The following is a 24,102-nucleotide window of genomic DNA, read 5'->3' as shown; positions in this document are numbered from 1 at the left end:
GTTCAGTAAACAACCTGACACTAAACACCTCAAAGACAAAGGAGATCATCATGGACTTCAGGAGGAACAGAACTGACCCGCCCCCCTCTACATCAATGGCGAGTGTGTGGAGAGAGTCCACACATTCAGGTTCCTGGGAGTCCAGATCTCTGATGACCTCTCCTGGACAGACAACATCACGGCTGTCACAAAGAAGGCTCAGCAGCGGCTACACTTCCCGAGAGTCCTCAGAAAATACAACCTAGACAGGAAGCTGCTGCTGGCCTTCTACAGCTCATCCATAGAGAGCCTGCTGACATACTGCGTTTCCACCTGGTACGGGAGCTACACTGAGGCAGACAGAGCGAGGCTTCAGAGGACAGTCAAAGCAGCATAGAGGATTGCTGGCTGTCCTCTCCCCTCCCTCATGGACATCTACCCCACCCGGTGCCTCAGCAGAGCTCAGAACATTATCAAGGACAGTTCACATCCCGGTTCTCAGCTTTTTGATCTGTTGCCCTCTGGAAGGCGCTACAGATGCATTAAAGCGAGGACAAACAGACTTAAAAACAGTTTCTTTCCGAGAGCCATCACCACCCTGAACTCTCACAGGTCTCACACAAAGCCAACAACATAGTGCATCTGTGCAATATACACCACTGTCTCATTCACTGCTATTTATATTCACTCCGTTATTTATCTGTTATTTATACTGTATATATGTAAATAGACTGTTTTTGCACTACTTTAAGATTTCCTTGCACTGAAAAGGAGAAGCTCTGCAATCTCGTTATACATTGTATAATGACAATAAAGAATATTCTATTCTATTCTATTCTATTCTATTGAACCACTCAGTTTTTAAATATAAGATTTTAATGTTTCTAATATAAAATAAAAAAAACATTACACACATACATATGTATGTATGTATGTATACATACATACATATGTGTGTGTGGGGGGTTTGTGTGTGTGTGTGTGTGTGTGTGTGTGTGTGTGTGTGTGTGTGTGTGTGTGTGGAGAGAGAGAGAGACAATTAAGTGAATTTTCATGCCTAGTGTACAAGTGAACGGAAGAGGAAAAGTGTGAGGTGACCAGACCGCAAGACCAGAAATATTGCCTTACTGTAAAGATTGGTAGGAGTTAAATTGCTGCTGCTCTTGGAACCTGGGAGTGAGGTTTCTTTGTGAAGAATTATGCAATTAATTGGCTCATATTACTATAACATATAATTATACACTGTCCATCCAAACAAAAAAATAAATTGTACACTCTCATATTTTATTGGTCCACCTTTAGCTTTGAAAACAACATTGATTGAAAGATCTGTTTTTTTTTTTTTTTTTTTTTTTAAGCATACTTAAGTAGTCTGCTGACCTCATTCTTTGGGAACATAACATAGCTGAACCTGGACCTGACCAACCCTAGATCATAACCCTAACCCCTACAGGCTGTACGGTAGGCACTAGCCATGATGAATGCATAATTTCATCTGCCACTCTTCTTATCCTGATGCCCCCATCACTTTGGAGCAGGGTAAATCTGGACTCATCAGACCACATGACCGACCACATTTGTTCCTTGAAGATGGTGGTTCACCATTATCCTTTCAGGTTTTAATAATGTGTTGGATGGCTCTTACCCTGATTTTAGTAGTTTCAGAAATCTCCGTAGTTGTTTTCTTTGCTTGATGCAGGACAACAATTTGACCCTTCTGAAACAGATTAACATCCTTTCTACGACCATAGGATATGTCTTCCAACATTGTTATTTAAGAAATGAGAAGCTCCTCACTGCATCAGATAGGGGTGAGTAAGTTGTTGCTAGCTGAAACATGTTCATCACTGCAGTAATTGTCCAAAGGAAGACTCATCTGTTTGCTAAGTTAAATTCAGGTGGTGACTTTTCTTTTTTGGACAGGCAGTGTAAGTTGGTTATCGCAAGCAAAAATAAATAAAATAATATAATCCGTATAAATATGTACAACTAGTTTGTCAACCATTTTATGAGGTTGTAGATTGTGTGTTATCGTATTGGACAGAACTATCTTTATTAATATGTCCAATATATTTCTGTCAATATAAAGCAATAGTATTTCACTTATTTTGCTCCCACTGTTGTTACATCTGTTGTAGTATATAGTTTTCCTAGATCCACCCCAGGTTCCACTCAGTTTATTTGCCAGAAAGAGACAGATGTGATGAAGTTAGCAAAGTGATATTGAAGTGAAGCTAACCTGAAGCCTGTTGATACCAAGCCTTTAGTATTGAATGGGAATTTTTTTAACTTGGCTTGCACAGTGCTCTGTTGTTAGCACTGTCGCTTCACAGCAAGAAGATCCCCAATTTACACCCCAGCCTGGGCCTGGGATCTTTCTGTTTGGAGTTTGCATGATCTCCCAGTACAGCGTGGGTTCTCATCGGGTTTTCCAGCTTCCTCCCACAGTCCAAAGACATGCTGAGGTTAACTAGTGATACTAAATCGTCTGTAGGTGTGAATGTGAGTGTGATTGGTTGTTTGTCTCTGTGTGTAGCTCTGTGATAGACTGGTGACTTGTCTAGGTGAACCCTACGTTCACTATGAGTCGGCTGGGATAGACTCAGGTCTATCCTGTGACCTCTTGCAACCCTAATGAGGATTAAGTGGTGTATAGATAATGGTACACCTTGTTAGTAAAAGGTTGGACCCTCTTTTTCCTTCAGAACTGCCTTAATTCTTCGTGGCATACTTTCAACAAGGTGTTGGAAACATTCCTCAGAAATTTTGGTCCATATTGACATGACAACATCACGCAATTGCTGTAGATTTTTCTGCTGCACATCCATGACGTCAATCTCCCGTGCCATCACATCCCAAAGGTGCTCTACTGGACTGAGATTTGATGACTGTGGAGGCCATTTGAGTACAGTGAATTCCTTGTCATGTTCAAGAAACCAGTGGATTTGGTGGTTGGTTGTTGGTGCCAGACAGGCTGGTGTGAGTATTTCAGAAAATGCTGATCTGCTGGGATTTTCATGCACAACCATCTCTAGGGTTTACAGAGAATGGTCCGAAAAAGAGAACCTATCCAGTGAGTGGCAGTTGTGTGGACTAAAATGCCTTGCTGATATGAGAAGTCAGAGGAGAATGGGCAGACCAGTTGGAGATGATAGAAAGGCAACAGTAACACAAATAACCACTGGTTACAACCAAGGAATGCAGAATATCATCTCTGAATACACAACACATCAAACCTTGAAGAACATGGGCTACAGCAGCAAAAGACCACACCAGGTGCCACTCCTGTCAGCTAAGAACAGGAAACTGAGGCTACAATTGGGCCATAGGCTCACCAAAATCAGACAATAGCATACTGGAAAAACGTTGCCTTGGTCTGGTGAGTCTCGATTTCAGCTGCGACATTCAGATGGTCAGAGTTTGGCGTAAACAACATAAAAGCATGGATCCATCCTGCCTTGTATCAGTGCTTCAGGCTGGTGGTGGTGGTGGTGTAATTGCAGTGGGGGATATTTTCTTGGCACACTTTGGGCCCCTTGGTACCAATTGAGCATCATTTAAATGTCACATGCTACCTGAGTATTGTTGTTAACCATGTCCACCCCTTTATGACCACAGAGTATCCATCTTCTGATGGCTACTTCCAGCAGGATAATACAGACCTGATCAAAATCTTAAGACCAGTTGAAAAATAGCTAGAATTTACCTTTTGCACATTTGGATCTTAATGAGGTTTTAAGTAGAGCTACAATATGCAAAAGCAAGAAGGGGGAGTGAGACAAAAAGCACTTTGAAAAAGTAATTTATTGAAAACAAGTAAACTGAAATAGGCTGTTTATCAGCTGATCAAAAGTTTAAGACCATTGCTCAAAAAATTACAAAAAACTCTCCAAACCAGAACAAAAACTGTTCTCAGTAGGACTCAGTAATGAGTAGCTCCACCATTCTTGTTAATCACTTCAAAAATTCATTTGGGCATGCTTGATGCGAGTGTTTCCAGGAGGCTGGTGGGAACATTGCTCCAAGTGGTGAAGATGACTTCACGAAGGGCATCAACTGTCTGGAACTGATGGCCATTTTTATAAACTTCCCTTGCCATCCATCCCCAAATGTTCTCTATGGGATTTAAATCAGGGGAACATGCGGGATGGTCCAAAAGAGTGATGTTATTCTCCCTGAAGAAGTCCTTGGTCAAGCGAGCATTGTGAACTGCAGCGTTGTCCTGTTGAAAAACCCAGCTGTTACCACACAGACGAGGGCCCTCAGTCATGAGGGATGCCTGCTGCAACATCTGCATGTAACCAGCCGCCGTTTGACGACCTGCACCACCTGAAGCTCCAGTGTTCCACTGAATTAAAAAGCACCCAGATCATGATGGACCCCCCTCCACTGTGCCGGGTAGAAAACATCTCAGGTGGGATCTCCTTGTCATGCCAGTAACGTTGGAAGCCATCTGGACCGTCAAGGTGAAATTTTTTTCTCATCAGAGAATAAAACTTTTTTCCACCTTTCAGTGTCCCATGTTTGATGCTCCCTGGCAAAGTCTAAACAGGCAGTTTTGTGGCGTTGTAGGAGACGAGGTCTTTGAATTCATTTTTTGTTTTTGAAACCCTTTTCCCACAGATGCCGTCTGATGGTTATTGCGCTGCAGTCGGCACCAGTAAGGGTCTTAATTTGGGTCGAGGACCGCCCTGTGTCTTGACGGACAGCCAATCAGATCTTCCGGCTCAGCGCAGGTGTAATTTTTTTGGGTCTACCACTTGACTTTTTTGTTCCATAATGCTCAGGATCTTTCAAAAAATTTAGAATGACTGTCTTACTGCGTCCAACCTCAGCAGCAATGACACGCTGCGAGAGGCCTTGCTTATGCAGCTCAATGATCCGACCACGTTCAAGAAGAGGAAGCTTCTTAGCTTTAGCCATCAGGAGGGAATGACCGTGTGAATGCCTGACAGAAAATGAGAATTTTGAGCAGATTTGGGCTTTTATAGCCTGTGGTCTTAAACTTTTCATCAGCTGATAAACAGCCTATTTCAGTTTACTTGTTTTCAATCAATTACTTTTTCAAAGTGGTTTTTATCTCACTCCCCCTTCTTGCTTTTGCATATTGTAGCTCTACTTAAAACCTCATTAAGATCCAAGTGTGCAAAAGGTAAATTCTAGCTATTTTTCAACTGGTCTTAAGATTTTGATCAGGTCTGTATACCATGTCACAAAGCTCAAATCATCTCAAACTGGTTTCTTGAAGATGGAAATGAGTTTCCTGTACTCCAATGGCCTCCACAGTAACCAGATATCAGTCCAAGAGCACCTTTGAGATGTGGTAGAACGGGAGATTGGCATCGTGGATGTTTGGTTGACAACATCACGTGATGCTATCATGTCAACATGGACCAAAATCTGTGAGGAATGTTGCCAACACTTTGTTGAAAATATGCCATGAAGAATTAAGGAAATTTTGAACGCAAAAGGGCGTCCAACCTTTTACTAGCAATAAGTACCTAATAAAGTGGCCAGTGAGTGTATATATGTTAGATTTTATCATGAAGCCCTTCAAAATTATAACTGAATCATGTAATTATGGTTTCACCATTTTCATCAAATTAGGGAGTGTATATATTTTTAGCTTGTAAAAGTTTAATGCTGACTCTGCAGGTGTATGTCAGGCAATTTGTTTGTTTGTTTGGCCACTGAGGGTCACATTAAAGCAGTTAAAATTTTCAGATACTGTGTAGTGAACTGAAGATGTCATTGTAAATGCTGCACATGGTGTAAGCATTTGCAAATACCATTGAAAGTAACACACAAATCATGCACAATTTGTAATGACCAGAGGTTGGCAGCAGCAGAAGATAGGCAATGAAGCGTGGAGAGAGCAGCTTATTTAACAATAGGAATTAATCCAAACCTTTAGAGCTTCCTGTGAAAAACAAACCCAGAATGACAAAGAATAAGTATAGTAAAAACAACCACAAACCCTTAATTAAAAATATCACATCATGCCACCACATGTCCTTGGAGTGTTAAAGAGCAAATTGTAGTGAAATGAAATGTTTCATAATCAAATACATGAGAACAGACAACAATATAAGTACGAAGGGAAATTTCCTGTACCAAAGTCTCTTGATTTTTGTGACCTGGTGTTTTACTTGGAACCTATATTTAAGGAGACTATGTTTTTAATGCACCCTGACAACAAAAAATGACATTAATAAAAATAGAAAATCAACAGAATTTAACAGTTAACTGAAAACACCCAATAGTTTACTGACACACTTTCTGCATCAACTTTGTACTGTTTTTGTAAATGTGATTATTAGTGACATGTCAGTCTAACATCAAAATCAAATGGTTGAGATATTGTGGATAAACTGCTGGATTGTTTCTGGACATCCTTATTTGGCTGTAGTGATGTCACCAGGTTCCTAACTCATACTGCTAGTATCATATGGTCTACAGTAGATACTATTGTGTGCTGATATTTCAAAAGTGATTACCTCAAAAAAGTGTCAGTGTCATTACACTGAGGTTTAGTTTACAGAAAAACCCTCATTACCAAAATGTTTATTTGCAGCCATTTTTATCTGTGTGCATACAATTTGGTTTATTTTTTTTTTAGTTTTATTCATTTGCAAAGGTAAGTAAGTACAAAAACAACACCCATTATAGGCTGAGAAGGGAAGTTTGCTATTGAGATTGAAAAAGTCTACTAAATACCTTTCTAGCCTGGATATGTCCCAAATAATAATAATAATAATAATAATAATAATAATAATAATAATAATAATAATAATAATAATAATAATAATTTTTGCATTCTCAATATTTATAATGTTTCCCATGTATACAATACCACAAATGCAGAAAATAGTAAAACGCAGAAAAATGACTGGTTTTACTCTATATGATGACACTTAAGGGCAAAATACACAAGTCCTAAAATACTACAAGTTCACTCATAACAAATGCTATATACTGTAAATAATGTGGTTAGCATCAAAGTAGCAGAATAAATGCCAATGCTGAGACAAAAATAAGACACAAACATTAAGAAAAATGCAGAAAATACTACATGTGCAAAAGCCAATGCACAGACATTAAGGAAATGCACTTCAAGCAAGAAATATCTTGAAATAGCAAATCGCACAAGAAAAGGAAAAAAATACAGCTTTTCTTTGTCATTATCAGCAGTGGTCTTCCTACAGCTCCCTTTGGGATTATTGAGCTCATCACTACACTCTTTCTTCTGAATGATGTTAGATGTTTCTGTTTTATTCTTGTTTTTCATTTTCATAATGTTGTCTTTGGTTTCAATAGTCTAACTTTGATCCTGGAAAAAACAAAAGAAAAATAAAACTATGGACGCTTAAGGCGTTCAAATGATGGGACACAAGCCTAGAATTCTTATACCTGCACTAACAAAGCAATTAAACAAACCTAAAAGGCATCCATAATGTTTAGCTTGTGAAACCACATAGCTAAACATTATGAAACTCTAAAATATGAGAATTATGTTTAAAATGTGATTTATCTCTTGTCAAACCTAAATGTATATAAATACCTTTTAAGAACATATGTAATGTACACTTTCACATGAACTCTTTGATAACAAATGGTGTCTTTTGGTATTACTTACCTCCTCCTCTTCAAACCCAGTAAGGTCCCATTCATAGTTTAGTCTCATCTGCCGTCTCTTCCAATGCTCCATGAACATAGCAGCTTTAAACCGGGAAGAATATCATTAGAACAACAGAGGTAACATTTAATTACTAATTACTACTGACTCATAGTAGTCATATACCACAATAACAATGTCTACACTAATAGGTAGAACTCACAAAATGGACACTTATTGTAGTTGTCTATTTGTGAAAGAGCTGATATGTGTTCACTCACCCCACAAAGCCATGAATATAGAGAAGAAAACAGTGGTAGGGTTGTCAAACAGGTGACTTGCCCGGGCTGTTCCACAGGCAGTACTAAGTTTCCAGTAGCTGCACACTCTGTCACACAGAGGACACATGGTGATGTTGTTCTTTGGATGGCAGATCTCCATGCTGAAATTCACACACATGCACACAACACAAATGCACAAAGAGTTGTATTTCTATCAGTTAGGACAACATATTAACATGTCACTAATTACACTTTATGTCTTAACTAGTATCAAATATGGTGGACCACTTCAGGCCAAGTTGCCTGCTTCAAGAAGAGGTAAAAATTTACAACTAATATGCCAACACTTTCTTTTTAATATTTTCAACAATTTTTTTTAACAAATAAGTCAGATTGCAGTGATGTAGCAATGCCCACTCACACTACAAAAGCACTGCAGTTCAGAGGTTAATTTAGTACGCACGCCACAACATTTATTGTATAACTTTAACTATTAATTACTTATTCACATTAATAATCTAAACTATAATCAACAAATAAATTATGATGTAGCCTATTAATTCCCAAAAGTACCGCAGTGATAAAAACAGACGCAGAAGACTAAACCTTATTGTTACCCAGGGGGATATTTGCAAACTATTCAGTTGTGAATACTAAAATCTCATTCACTTTTAACTGCTGCAACATTAAAGTGACAATCACATCCAAGCATCAGTAATTACAATCACATAATATTACATATTTTATTCTGAACTGGACCACTTGGCATGATGAATCCTTTACTTTCTCTACATTCAGTAGCTTAAATTTAGGTGCTAACACTTCAGTTCTTTTGCTTGCTGTACTTTTGCAGGAGTAGTTCTCCTCTCCTCTCCATGCTTGTGGGACTACATTTGTGCAGACACCGTTCGGTTAGACTAATTAACGGCCATGTTCTTGTGAGGCTACCAATTATAAACATGGCCATGCATATTTCTGATGAGGGACAAACTAAAATCCTGACCCAATATACAAAGCTCAAAGCATCACTGCTCCTGCAGTCAAAGCCAGGAGGCAAAACTAGCAAAAAAAAGTAAAGTAATGCTGACTGTGTGAATGTGTGAGTTAATAGGCTTATCAGTATCACCACCGTTAAGCCTGAGTAGATATAACTATAGTTAGGGTTATATGCATCAGATATGTCATATTTTTAAACATAGCTAGGGTCTGCAAAGCAGCTCTCATTTGCCCATTCACACACACAAACATTAAGCATAATCAAAACTGTTAAGTAAGTGTACATACATACCTTATAGGATAACAAGGGTACAAGGCTTCATTACTTTCATCAGTTTATATTTTGGGATTATATCATAACAATGGCCTGCACAACAATTAAATGGCTTTGAATCTGCTTGTAGCTCTAAAAACTCTCGCCTTTTGGAAAAAAAACCCTCTCACTATCTGTACACTGATGTCCACGGGATCTTGTCAAAATGGTGATGCCATTTTCCAAAAGAACTGACTGGTCAGTCTGCAAAACCCTCGTTCACGCATGCACACACGTAGTCTAATTTATGATCATTATAATTGTGGACCACTTTATCAGCACTGACCACTTTACTTTGTTTGTAGATAGTACTTTGATTCTTGTTTTTATTATTTGAGAGTATTTTTTAACTATTTTTATTATTTGCACTGCTGCTAATTGTCGTGTTCTTCAGACAAATTTCGTTGTACTTCTGAACAATGACAATAAAGTCTCTTAAGTCTTAAGTATTTAATACATCTGCTACGATGCTAAATGCAGATTTTTGGGGATATCCTTTTGCTTAATGTGGACATCAAGCATTTTATTATTGATTCATTTCCAGAACAGATTATGGTTTTTACATCAACGTGTTGATCACCGGTCACTATGATCATAAAAGTGACAAAAATCTACAGAGGATATAAAGTTTGTGAACCCCTAGAATTTTCAATATTTCACAATAAATGAGACCCAAAACATCATCAGGTTCTAAAAGTAAATATAAAAAACTAATTAAAGAAATGAGACAAAAAATACAGTATATACTTGGTCAATTTTGGTAATCATTTACTGAGGAGAATAATCTAATATCACAAAGCCTAAATATGTGAACTTCTAAGATTAGCAGTTAATTTGAAGGTGAAAATTAAAGGCAGGTGTTTTAAATTAATGGGATGACAATAAGTGAGTGGTTGCCCTAAATGTATGTAAAGAAAAGCGATAAATAAATAATTTGAATGAAGCCGAACCTGATTAGATGAATTATCAATTCTGGTCTGGTTTACTTGACCATCCCATGATACATTTAGACTGTGAAATATTTAATAGATATTTTTTATTGCTAAGCTGGCTAGCAACTGGCATTCTGGCAACTCCAAGTCTTCTCTTCACAGTTGAAACTGAAACTGGCTTATTATGACCACTATTGAGCTGTAACTTGAAGCTGTTGTCCTGTGAGCCACCTATCATCAAGATGTTGACTGTCAGAAACTTGTCTTCTGATTCTGTTGTGGTTTGGGTCTTCTAGACCTCTTCCTGTCAGAGTTTCCCCCCAGTGCATTTTGATGGTGAAGAAAACTGTACCCACTGACACCTTGACTTTCTTCACAATGTCTGATGAATGAAAGACCTACATTTTTAAGTGTTATGATGGTCTGTCTCTCTTCTTTTGTTAACCACCTCTTCCTCACCGTTTATATAGCAACACACTACTTTCTGCAGTACAATACTGTTCAAATAATGCTCTCAAGGGTATAGTATAGTGTGTTCCAACACTACTGTTATGCAGACAGAGGGGGTTGTAAGTAATCAAGAAGAATTGGGACAATTGTAGGATTTGGTAGCACCAACTTTCAAGGCTTGAACAACCTCCATTGCTGCAGAACAGCTTTAAGTTGTTAACCTGTTTCTTGTTCCCTTAAAAAGACCTTTTTGTTTTATTCTGAAATGTACATTATTTTTCAGTTTTGGGTAAGCTTACCTTTTCTAATGGCAATTCACCACTTACCTTTGTACCATTTCAAGTTGTTCATTGGACTTGTACTACTTGAATTTCAAATAAACAAAAAAAAAAAAAGGAAAAATCCGGATGTTCTAAAACTTTTGACCATTCAAATGTTTGGGAAAACTAACTGAAAAACCTTTGAGGTGGAGTAAAAATTTGAAGGGAAAATGTCTGACATTTGCACTGAAGCAGTTAATTTCCTGGTGCTCAGTACACTGATGAAGTGATGTACAACTGTGTACCGGCAGCATGTCATAATATCCTTTGGATGATAAGAAGCAGGCGGAGGAAGGACAGGAGGCCCTAAATTCTGAACAAATTCATCAAACGTTTTCTTCTGTCTCCAGCTCTTTGTATTTCTTCTTCCTCTTCTGCTTTTTCACATTTATATTTCCTTTGTCTTTACCTTCCTTCATTGGTTTACATTAGCAAACATCTTTTTCCAGTATTGACCTCATTTCCAAAATTAGGTTTATTTAACCGTACATTTTATCTTACTTTATTTTTGATGTGGGAGGTAGAAACACAATAGCTACCACTTAACATTCGGATTCAGCACCAAAACCCCATTCAAAAGTTTTGATTCTGAAGGAATTGCTAAGAAAGCTTAATTTTGATTCTGCTTATGGATTTCTAAACAAATTTCACAAGTGCTAGTGTTTGATCAGTTGTTAGAGTATAAAGCCATGCAGTTGTGCGTGGCAGAGTATGTGTAAGCTCTAGAGAGTGAGTAGCTGGTCATGTGAGTGCAAAGGGTCAGGCCTGGTAGACTCAACGCTAACGGCTGTTTTGGCCTGAGAAAAGTTCTTCCTGCTCCGTGACGAGGAAAAGAGAGGTGCACCGTTGGTCCTTGTATCTTGTTGAATAGCATGTCTAACTAAGATAATAACTCATACCGTAAGAAATGAGGCTAATACATACTGAAAACAAAAATTTACCCAGTGTCTTCCAATTTATACACAGTTCTGTGTAAAAGTTTTAGACATTTTGGATGTTTTAATTCCTATTGGTAACACAATACCATACCATATCCAAATTAACCCAAAACATATGGCCAGAGTCATCAATAACTATCTTCAGCAACAAGAAAAACAAGGAGCAATGATGCAATAGATCATCATGGTAGCCTTAAGTATCCAGCTCTGAAATATAACAGAATCTGCTGGGTCAAAAACAAAGCCGCAGCAATTTCAATTATCAGTTTTCATGATGTAGAAAGCTGTGTTAATCAAATTTTCTTAGTAGCAGCTTAGTAGCAAGACCTCTTAACTTCTCATGAGTGATTCTGATTGACTGTAACTGTTGACTGAGAAAATTTAATTAGGGCCCATTTGATACACTCATTGAGGAGTTCAGCAAATATCTGAATCAGTAAATCATTTCCGTGCTTGTGCGTGTGTGTGTGTGTGTGTGTGTGTGTGTGTGTGTGTGTGTGTGTGTGTGTGTGTGTGTGTGTGTGTGTGTGTGTGTGTGTTTGTAGTTATTTCTGTTTACCTTGGTATGTTGTCATCGACTGTTGCACATCCATAAAGAAAGACAATGACCCCCACTACAGAGGCAGGAATCAGCATCTGGGTGTACAGACCCAACCAGGCAAAGTACAAACCAATCTTCTCACCAAAGTACTTCCTAAACAAAAGACAAAAAGATGGAAATAATTTTGATTATATATACTAAATTGGTGTATAAACATGTGAAATAAGCTCAGCATTAAAACAATGCAGCAGGCAGTGCTGAGCAAATGTTATTTGAGGTAGTAGAGACAAGTACTATCCAGGAAGTTGACGGAACAAACAAGCCACATAATTAAATACATAGAACATTGCACTATAGCTTGTACTCAGAGAGAGAGTTCTGTAACTCTAAGGGTATCTGCAAAAGACAAAAATGTAACTGGTTATCGTTTGTTGTCTCTCAAAGGCACATCTTTTCTCTCTCCCCTGTCCACTTTGAGTCTGGTTCTTTCCAAGCTTTCTTCCTCCCCTAAAGGGAGTTTTTCCTTCCCCTCACCCAACTGCTTCCTCATGAAGATAATTTTTTCTTTATATTATTGCAAGATCTTGGCCTAACTATGTAAAGTTCCCTGATGTTTGTATTCCTTTAGCTCTGAGCAGTAATGACTTCATGAGATTCCTTACAGATAAAATTGTTACAATCAGAGAAAAAATTAATCTGGCCCTTCCTACAACTGTCACAGATGTGTCATCGAGTACAGTTGCTTTAGAATTGTCTGTAAGACCTGATGGATTCAGGAATGGTGGTTCTGCTCAAGGTTTCTTCCAGTTTAAAGGGAGTTTTTTCTTGCCACAGGGCTGGCTCTGGGGATTTAGGCATATAGATTTGGTAAAGAGTCTTGAGACAAATTGAATTGTAATTGGTACTATATAAATAAGATTGAATTGAATTGAATTGATGCTAAATAATTAAACTTTACTTTTATTGGGTGTGGTGCTCTTGCTGGGTATTTATGGTAAGTGCACATCATCTGACAGCTCTGCACTGATCTCACTAGGTTATGCAAACAACTGACAACTTGACAAAAGATGGACGGTAGGATGCAAGATGGAAATAACAAATGCTAATGGGCTTGTGCCCAAAAAAAAACAAAGACAGAACAACTATCATAATTTCAAATGGTGGAATGACTTCAGAAGACTTTAAACTAAGATCATTAAACTACAGTTAGTATACAGATGTTGAAATATAAGCACGAATGGCCATAAAGTAATACCTAAAGAAATATCTTCTTACCGCACAAGTCCGATGGGCTGATACTTGTAGAACACACTGTAATTTGCCCACTCCTCATACAAAAGCTGCAGAAGACAATCAACAGAAATTAATTGCATTATTTGAACCGTTTTAACCTATCTACTGCAATATTTAAAAAAAAAAAAAAACCTAATAAACCAAAAACAAAACAACAACTGCATTTTACACCCCACTTGAATTGGAAATCTTAATGCACTCATATGGCAAGTTTGAACACGTCAATGCTTAAGTTTAAATCACAATAATATTACAGGGGAAAACTGTTTGAATAGTAGCCTATTAAGTTATTTCATTTAGGTGCAATCCCGCAGGGGAGAAGCGCATTTGGCACCAGCTTAAGATGAAATATGAAAACATTGTTCAAACAGGTAAGATCTCAGCATAATCTCATGGAGGTACCTCATTTTGATCATATTTTACATTGTGAAGTAGCCTAAATATGAAGTGGCTGTTTGACTCTGCAGTTGTTATGTCTGCATCCATATCACGTTCTGTTAAATAATTATGCCTATTTAAACTAACACAGACTTCTACTCAGCCAACAGAAAGAAAGCAGATGCCTGTAAAACAGGTGGTGGCCCAGCATCGCCACCTCTAATGGAGGCAGAGGAGCTGGTCCTAGGCCAGAATTTGGGAAGGCCAGTGGCTGAGGGAATCCCTGGAGGGAGCTCATCCTCTGAGACCACCACCCAAGACACAAGTGCTTTTGTAAAAGGTAATATGCCTATATATATATATCTATATATATATATATATATATATATATATATATATATATATATATATATATATATATTAGTGCTGTTAAACGATTAAAATGTTTAATCAAATTAATCACAGGGTTGCTGTGGATTAATTTCGATTAATCATAATTAGATATCATTCATTTTTAATCTATATTCATCACATTTTATTTTGCATGAGGAAACAGATTCAAGAAAGAAGGGAATATATATGCACCTAACATGTTTATTAAACACCTGTGCTTCGGTGAAAAAAAACTCTTTCCTGCAGAGTGTGCCTATTACTGTAAGTTGGTGGACTGTTCCGTCTTTGGGGGTTTTTTGTATTCAACTAAAATTCAAAGAGGTCCAGTCAGAGAACATGTATTAAAGCACAGGTTCAGAATTAGTGTGATATATGTTGATGTAACCTCGTAGTTTTATTAGTGTCTGCATCTAATTAATAACTGATCGTCAAATCAAATAAATTCAGTACGGTTCAGAAACATTTTTTCAACATTTATTAATAAATAACTTTTGATATAACTGTTCATCTGAAAATAAAGTGAAAAATAATGACTGAACAACCTGAACCAACTTATATACATCTTTAACAATACCTAAATCTCAAAAAATGTTAACAGTTGAACACTTTTACATTTTTTTTCTCTTATATCACTCCCCTTATACCCTGCTGCTTAATGGGAGAACTGAACTTCCAGTATTATGAATCCTGGTCTGAACGGTGTCAGGGTTTTTATCAAACACATTTGGAGCTCATTGGTGAGTCTGGAACCATATTTAGTTTGGATTATATTCATAGTTGAGAAGCTGGCTTACAGCTGTATGTTGAGCCAAACATAGCCAACATGTACAGGGTGATTTTCCTCTCGGTGTCGATTTGTTTATTACTCCATCAAGGAACAGCGGAGTTATGTGACGACTGGCATATGTTTGTCTGTGAATCTGTCTGTCCGTCTGCAACATTACTCTAAAACAGACTAATGGATTTGGATGTAATTTTCAGGGAAGGTCAGAAATGACATGAGGACCGTGTCATTAGATTTTGGCAGTGATGCAGCTTATAGTTTGGATCCACGGATTTGTTTAAGATTTTCCAGTGTGAGATATAACGGCCGGGATGGCGTCACCGTAACCATGACAACAAGTGAAGGCTGTGTCAGTTACCAAGCCTGCTCTCCTTTAACCTAGGCAGGTTGTGGCGTGTGTGTGTGTGTGTGTGTGTGTGTGTGTGTGTGTGTGTGTGTGTGTGAGTGAGGGTGACGTAAGGAGGAGCGCTGCAGCGGTGTGTGTCATTGCAGAGATGAGTGTGGAAGCGGAGGCATAGTGAGATGCACCTTGATGATATATATAGCCAGTCATAGAGGGCAAGTGTGAGAAGCCAGTGTACCCTGGATGAACTGTAAGTGTGGACAGTTGCTGCCGGTTCAATAAAGTGCCTCGTTCTCCCCCTGCAAAGTTTGTCCGGGCTTATACTGGCTACTACCATTAACGAGCCGCACTAAGCTAAGCGGTCAAGCGCTACCCGAGGCTGCCCAACCACGGTTCGCCGGCAGAGTCGGGTCGGTAACACCTGCAACAATTCACTTGACCCGTCACATATTTCGGTCATGGAATTCGGTATCTGTACTACATAACATATGCATTCACAACACAAACCTGTGTTCACGCAAGGCAATTTTGTTTTTATTTAGTTAGTCTGTGGGTCAATCTATAGGCTATTAAATATCCAGATTCTATGTTGCTGTGATTTCTGAATACACAAATTGAGGAATGAACAGTCTTGGCAGAGCACTGCAGTCTCTGAGTGCTTTTTTTGTTTATCTTTTTGTGAGTAGCCTCAGGTGGGATGGCTGAATTCGTATCTAATTGGTCTGTGTGTTTCCTGAGCTGATAAACTAATGCCGTAAACACTGGAAAAGCTGCACCGGTGAAATAGAAGCTACCCATCAAATTTAAAATACCCGAAATGCGTTGCCAGAGACATTTCAGGGATTTTGAGTCATTCTGCGCTGCGTTAATTGCGTTAAAATTTTTAATCTGATTAATTATGGTGCTGGATTAATCCGCGTTAACGTGCTAATTTTGACAGCCCTAATATACATACATACATACACACACACACACACACACACACACACACACACACATATATATACACACACATACATACATGCCTTACTGAAGTGCTCTGCATCTCCGACATGAAAAACTTCCATTTGCAAAGCAGTGCAATGCACAATATCTGCTGGGATGTGAGAGCATGACTGTGGTTGGTCATGTTGCAAATGTAAGGACGGATTAGGTTGTATGTAGATTATGGACTGTGACGTGAAACGGTACCGCTCAAAAACATAATTGTCCAGAAATGCGAGAACATCTATGCGCGGTCTGATAATCTCCCGACGAATATTTAATTCTCTGTGCAGTAATGCTGCTCCTTCATCCACTGGATTAATGAAAGGACATGACATTTTGACAGACGGCAGAACTAGACTTCGCCAAAACTCACCTGCTGCCTGAATGAATGAATGAGGAAATCAAATAGTGTGTGTGGCTGAAAGAGGGCGGAGACAGAGAGAAACTCGAGGTTTACCGAGATGAGCCTGGTCCCGACCAGGTTAGATTCATAGACTCTGTTACTATGGTAACTGACCGAGAGCTTAAGTTACGTCTCTCTGTGAAACAGGGTAGAGTTACCCCTCTGTCTCTGGTTTGAGTTCCCTCCCTTTGTGAAACGGAAAACTCAGAGTTTCCTTCATGTCCGGGTTAACAGACTGAGTTTTCACTAAACCTACTTTGTTAAACGGACTCCTGTACTTTCTTCTCTACTTTACTGTGTGTTTTAGCAGGACCAGCAGATGATTTCTGTTAAGATTCAATTTAGCAACACTAACTAGTGTGTGAACTTCCCATTTATTGTTTAAAACACAAATAACCTACTAAAGCAGATCCAATTTATTGCATTCTAAATTTAAAACTCAAGTCACAACATAATATGTTGTGGTGTTAGAGTCTGTGTCAGTGTGTTCTCTTCATGTCCATGTGTATAAAGCTGTACAAATGTAAATATAAGTTTACCATAAGTTTAGAAATAACAGTCTTACCTTTCTGTCATTGGGCTCTGCACTCTCCTCATTAATATCCCCCTGAAAAAGCAAAGAAAAAAACAAAACTAAAGCACATTTTTGTGCACAGTGACTGGAAGCCAAAAGGCAAGCTTTAATCATCTGAGATGGACTAATCTGAAGACAACAAACAACAGTCGGGTGTCGGTTTCATCTTCCAGTGATTACAAAAATGTGATTTATTGCAACAGCTTCGACGTCCCCCCTGGTGTGGAACTACAAGTATAAATAAAAATAATTTATACAAGCATGAATACTACTTACGTCATGAAGAGGATAAGCTGCTGTATATACACCGCTACCAAGGAGACTGGTGATACCTGCATAGAAAACATAGGCATTGATATGGTTCTCGTTCCAAGCATTTGTTTTGATGCCTCACTATGGGATATACCTCCCTGCATATTCTTCAGAAGCATTTATCTCATTGGGCCAGTCCCCACTGATCACTGGTGATCCATGTGTTAGTGTCAGGTAAAGACACCTACCCCTAAGTAGCTTGCGGTACAACTTAGCATCATTTAACAGCTTTTCTCACCATACAGCAAATCTCAACCTGTTGCACTGAGTAGCTAGTTTAACTACCCAGCTGGAGCTGGGTAGTTAAACTAAACTAGACATCAAAACTATAAAAGAATACATATGGAATTATTTTATAAGCAAAAAATTGTTAATATTCAGTATTAATCTACAATATAGAAAATAATGCAAATAAATAAAAACCACTGAATGAGAAGGTGTGTCCAAAGTTCTGACTGGTAGTGTACATTGGCTACCACTTCATTGCCAGATGCTAGCTGCCTGAAATACACTTTAGCCCCTTTCAGATTTGTACTCTGTTCCATTCATCTGAAAGCAATATAAAGTGTCGGCTACATGTCTGCATGTCCAACTTGGTCACATTTCTGAAAAAGCCATGCTGGCAATCTTTTTAGGTTATACCTTGAAACATTTCCATATCTTTTTCAAAATGGCACAAGTCTGAACTGAACTGTCACATTAATCAATAGACACACACAAGCAGTGGTACTTTGGGTTGTGTGAAGTGATTTAGGGAAACTCTTCCACATTTCAGCATCAGTATTGGTCCAAAAACATCATAGAGACACATTACACATTACATAGTTTATGTGCCAAAATCACAGCATACCTTTGTCACTCACTTTGCCCCACAATTTCAATTCTATTAGGCTACAAAATTACATGTCCATAAAAAAAACAAAAAAAAAACTTCACTGCGATGAAAACAGACACTAACAGTTAGGAAAGGTTAAAGATACTCATCACGCATGGCTGCATGAAGCCATGAAGAACAATAACTATGCCTCATGCCCCATATTTGAAAAGAGCTTTTGAATCTCTTCATCATAGTCTAAAGTGTTCACCAACAAACCATTCCATTGTTCAGTACATCAGCTAACACCACTCTCAACATTTAACCCACCAGCTAATGCGCCTCCTTTCTTAACTGGCACTTCAGCCTTAAAATGAATGATAAACCCCCATACACCAGAGGAAAAGGAGACTCCGGCGATTGATTGCGTGTCTGTGACAAGATATCAAGTCGTGACTCTCACCAGGTTTACTTGTGCTGCCCTTTGTGGGGCAGCCATGACTTAGGTGGGAGAATGGGTTGTCCATGGTGGAGTGTGTTACCTAATAATTGTAAGCCTGTTGGGTCGGTCTCGTGGCCCCTCCAAAGTGCCAAAGTGTCCTCAGACAAGAATGATAGGTGGTGTGTGAGTATGTGTGTGAACGGTCGAATGACAAAAGCACTTTGTAGTACCTAGCTCAGGTTAAAAAGGCACTATATGGGTGCTATAGATGATGTACAATTTACAACATTTTTTGTTGAACAGCTTCTTTTTTTAAAATGTGTTCCTCTATTCTTGACCTGTTTGAGAAAGTTACAATATTTTTTTTGTGAATTTCTCAGCTATCGATGTTGGCACCAGCGGAAAAAAAAAACAACTGCAAAAAACAAGACAACCTGAATGTGTTGGTTGAAATATCTTATCAGTTAGATCAATATCAGCGAGATCTCATAGTATTTTGTATTTTTCCCATCTTGATGTTAGAGCATTCACATGTTATATTCTGTCTTCTGGTTACAATTTTAATAATCAGTTGCAGCAGCTGGAGTACATCCATCCATCCATTATCTATACATCGCTTAATCCTCATTAGGGTCACATGGGGCTGGAGTCTATCCCAGCTGACTTGGGGTGAAGGCAGGGGACACCTTGGACAGGTCACCAGTCTATCACAAGGCTACACATAGAGACAAACAATCACACTCACATTCACACCTACGGACAATTTAGAATCACCAATTAACCTCAGCATGTTTTGGGACTGTGGGAGGAAGCCGGAAGAAAACCCACCCATGCATAGGGAGAACATGGCAACTCCATGCAGAAAGATCCCAGGCCCAGGCTGGGACATGGACCGGGAAACTTGAAGCTGCAAAGTGACAGTGCTAACCACCTGTGCTGCCCCAGCTGGAGTACAGTACTTCAGTTTTATTTTTTTTAGATTTGTTTGTATATAAAGTCAATCTGATACTGTAAATGTATTGGCTATGTTACAGGATGTTCCTTCCTTCCTTCCTTCAGTCAGTATGGCCATAAAGAGGCACAGACCTGCCCTCTCTGGTGTGTCTCATGTGACCTTATTTCAGAAAAAATGTGCAGCAGTCAATTGCAAAAGAGAAATCATTTTTGTGATTTTAGTTGTGCCATGAATTGTACATATGATGTTTTTCAGCTTAAAAGTTGAAAATAGTTGTAAACAGTGATATACTAATTAATTTTGTGTGAAACCATTCAGTGAACTACATCTGTCATCTCATTCTATATACATGCATAACCAACACTAACACGGCTACTACCTTGGCACTTAAAATTAAAGAGATATAAATCACTGCAAGACTGGCCAAGAGAGAGAAAGCTGCAGGTGTGTGAAAGGTGAGCTGGTAGAGCTGTTTCCATGAGTGCAACATAAACTAACCAGCATTATGTTATAGTATCTAAAGCTATTGATAATTTTAACTAGCACTAGACAACTTGATCTAACAGAGCTAGACATAAGTAAAAACAATATAATTTAACATTAAAACAGACTACAGAACAGTGTAGAAATCTATTTAAGTATCTGTTCATTCGTGTACGTAAGTATACAACAGAAATGACTACTGTATCAGTTACAGTATTGCATTACAACTAAGTTAAACTCTTATGTAAATAAAAAAGCTGACAGTTTGGATGTCATCTACTATTGGAAAACACAAGCCCCACAGTAGGAAGTCAGTGCAACTAAAGTCAGTACTATTTTAAATATTTTTAATACTCTATATGTCCACCTTTATGTTTGATGACGTATTTAAGTCTTCGGTTCATGGAGGACACCAGTGTTACACTAATTTCTGGAGATATGCTGTCATTGTTTACATTTTTTGCAGCTTTGCTAGAGAGGTCGTGTTGCTTTATCTTTCTCTTTAAAATACCCTAAAGTTGTTCTGGTGGATTCAAGTCAAGCAAAACACATGGTCAGATCATAGTTTGGACTTTTGCTCTTCTTTGAACACACTGTTTGTTGCATCATTTTAGGAGGATGACTCTCATTAGTGGTATTATGGATTGTTTTATACTTCCCCATTGCTGCTACAGTTGTGTTTTGACTAATTTTATCAAGGCTCTTCCTGTATCCTTTTCCATTGTTGTGAATTGTCACATTCTGGTTTTTCAGTTTCTTTGGCAGATACAGATAAACAGATTGACACAGCTCATAGATCTGAAACTGAAAAACGTTCTTGTATTCACATTTCTTTATAACTTCATTTTATAAGTTTAGGTATTTTGCACACCTGGAATTTGGCCCTGGAAGATAAGGGCTTCTATTTGAACTTTTTCCTCCATCCATCTATCCTTCCATCCATCCTTCCATCCATCCTTTCATCCATCCATTCATCCATCCATCCATCCATCGCTTAATCCTCATTAGGGTCGCGGGGGGCTGGATACTATGCGAACTGACTTAGGGTGAAGGCAAGGGACACCCTGGACAGGTCACCAGTTTATCACAGGGCTTCACATAGAGACAAACAATCACACTCACATTCACACCTATGGACAATTTAGAATTATCTATTAACCTCAGCATATTTTTGAACTGTGGTAGGAAGCCAGAGAACCTGGAGAAAACCCACACATGCACAGGGAGAACATGCAAACTCCATGCAGAAAGATCCCAGGAAGGTGAGGACGCAAACTGGGGATCTTCTAGCTGCAAGGCGAAAGTGCTAACCACTAAACCACTGTGCAGCCATAAACTTTTTCAGTCTGTTGTCATTAATTTGTGACTTTTCTCCTGCATGTGCTTTTTGTGACACTTGTGGTTATCCACAACACAATGTTTGATTGTGGTAACACCTCAATAATTTAGTTATTTCAGGAGTTGCATCCATCTTGTAGGCATTTTACAATTATTGTCTTTACTGAAATAAATCATTAAATTAATATAACTTGTTAACTATTAGCCAACGATCTCTATCGATCCTCTATCTCCCTCCTTGTTTGTTTGTATGTGCTAGATTGCAGCAGCGGAGACAGCTGCTCTGGATTTTGAGCAGAATCCACCTGCTGCAACCGCAATCAAACCTCCTTCAAGTACTTAGAACTTCCACTACTTTTCTCTCCAGAATATAGACTCTGCTCATACTCCTGCATCAGTCACAGTTGATATACAGTTTTGTATTTACTGTTCTACTGAGGGGGTGGCACGGTGGGAGGTGGTTAGCACTGTCACCTCACAACTGGGAGCTGAGAACAGATCTTAAGAAGCAAATCATTGACGACCATGTTAGCGTGCCTACTGTGGCTAATCAGAATCATGTTGGGCCAGGTACTTACATCCAGCCCTCTCAATCAACGCTTTGACAGAATATCTTTTTCCTAATTTTCCATTTTTTAAAAAATCATGTAATACACAGTAATAATCTGTTTTTTAATGCTTGTCCTGCATTGATCCAGACTTACCCATGCTGTACTTGGCCTTGCATTTAGTTCTTTTAAGTATTTCAAATACCTGAAAAGAGTGAACAAACAGAACTTAACTTGTTTCATCATGCTGCTGAATGTTATCGTCATAGAGAATACTGAAGTGTAATTTTAGTAATCAACACATCCTAAGTGTTCCAAGAGCCAAAACAAAGGCCAGTTGCCTTCTACTGTAGATGTTTCACCTCTCCTCCAAAAGGCCTCCTAAGTTCTAACTGGCTGATGGGAAGTTCCAGGTAATTATTCTCACCAGCAAGGTTCATGGATCATGAACTTTTAATGACTCAAGACTCAAACTCTTCAAGGTGTGAACAACTCTGAAAATGTCTGATTCAAATTGTGAATGCCGGTTTGACTGTCTGGGGATAGACCTCAAGATTGTGTCGTTGATATCTGCATCCAAAAGATAGGGGCCACTGTTTTAAGGAAAGCAATGTACACATTCTGAATAGAGACAGCATATGGTTAAAGACAGAAGTCAAGGAAAACACTGATGTTATACAGCTACTCCTAAATAGCAATAATGACGTCAATTAAATTTATACTTGGGTCTGTTAACAATACTGCACTGTACATTGTGAAAACGTGCATGTGATTGCCTGCTGACTGAAATGTAATAAATGGTGTCAGTGCTATGCATTAAAGTGGCACATCAAAACAGAATGGATGGCAGTCCCATCCCTCATCATGAACAATAAACAGTTTTCAGGCTGTACTTAGCATCTGATGTAGAATAAGAGTTCACATATTTTTTTGCCTGCACTATGAATGTTAAAATGATGCACTCAATATATACAAGACAAAGATGACAATGTGACCACAGTTTTAGACACATTTATACTGATATTTCCATGAGGTGAATTACTTTTCATTGTGTAATATGTAGTATGTGTCAGTAAAATAAGTTAGCCACAGACCACAGTCATGTATAGAGATATTTAAAAATTATGGGTTACACACAAACTTGGACTTACTATTGAACTCCTGGTTTTGGTGTCAAAGAAGTAATCTTTGTCTGAGAGGTCAAACCTGATAACATACACAAAAACACAGAATGTCATTGTTTTTATGTCTGTTTAAATTCACTGTGCAGACCACAGTCAACACACAACAACAAAATGTCAGCCTTCCTGAAATACGGCAATATTTTAAGTCTTGTTCAAAAATGTTGTTTGGCTTTTGCATCTCCCAGCACTACTGCAGAAATTACCTAGTAAAAACAGTTCTAAATATTCTATTAACTACTCAGGAACTTGTCAATATATTGTGTATATTTTGAATTAGATTTCCAAAATAAAGTTAACATTTCAAAAGACTGCAGTACATTAGCCTCAGGAAAAATTGGTAGCTGTTTTTTTTTTTTTTTTAAATGCATTTGTTAGTCAGTTGAAGTCTGAGCATTTTGAGACTTGTCAGATTCATCATAAAATTAATTAAATTAATGTTTTACCCAATATTCCACAATGACAAAGCAATAACAGTGAGATCAGCGCTTGTTATGAGACTTGCAATT

General features: G+C 38.3%; 1 protein-coding gene across 2 annotated transcripts in view; it reads right to left on the bottom strand.

Annotated features, from left to right (window-relative positions):
• The window catches only part of LOC111584712 (anoctamin-1-like), an 83,613-nt gene that overhangs the window by 34,890 nt on the left and 24,621 nt on the right, over positions 1 to 24,102 (bottom strand). For both annotated transcript variants that reach the window (XM_055007462.1, XM_055007465.1), the window contains exons 5-12: positions 23,564 to 23,618; positions 22,569 to 22,617; positions 17,797 to 17,852; positions 17,512 to 17,553; positions 13,641 to 13,705; positions 12,384 to 12,518; positions 7,876 to 8,036; positions 7,616 to 7,698 (exon numbers count right to left, since the gene is read on the bottom strand). In XM_055007462.1, the coding sequence (XP_054863437.1) occupies positions 7,616 to 7,698; positions 7,876 to 8,036; positions 12,384 to 12,518; positions 13,641 to 13,705; positions 17,512 to 17,553; positions 17,797 to 17,852; positions 22,569 to 22,617; positions 23,564 to 23,618 (646 nt within the window). The remainder of the gene's footprint in view (positions 1 to 7,615; positions 7,699 to 7,875; positions 8,037 to 12,383; positions 12,519 to 13,640; positions 13,706 to 17,511; positions 17,554 to 17,796; positions 17,853 to 22,568; positions 22,618 to 23,563; positions 23,619 to 24,102) is intronic.

This window comes from Amphiprion ocellaris, chromosome 3, assembly GCF_022539595.1.
Source record: "Amphiprion ocellaris isolate individual 3 ecotype Okinawa chromosome 3, ASM2253959v1, whole genome shotgun sequence".
NCBI classification, from domain to species: Eukaryota; Metazoa; Chordata; class Actinopteri; family Pomacentridae; genus Amphiprion; species Amphiprion ocellaris.
Note: the sequence above shows the minus strand (reverse complement) of the source record. Positions and strands in the feature narration are given on the sequence as shown.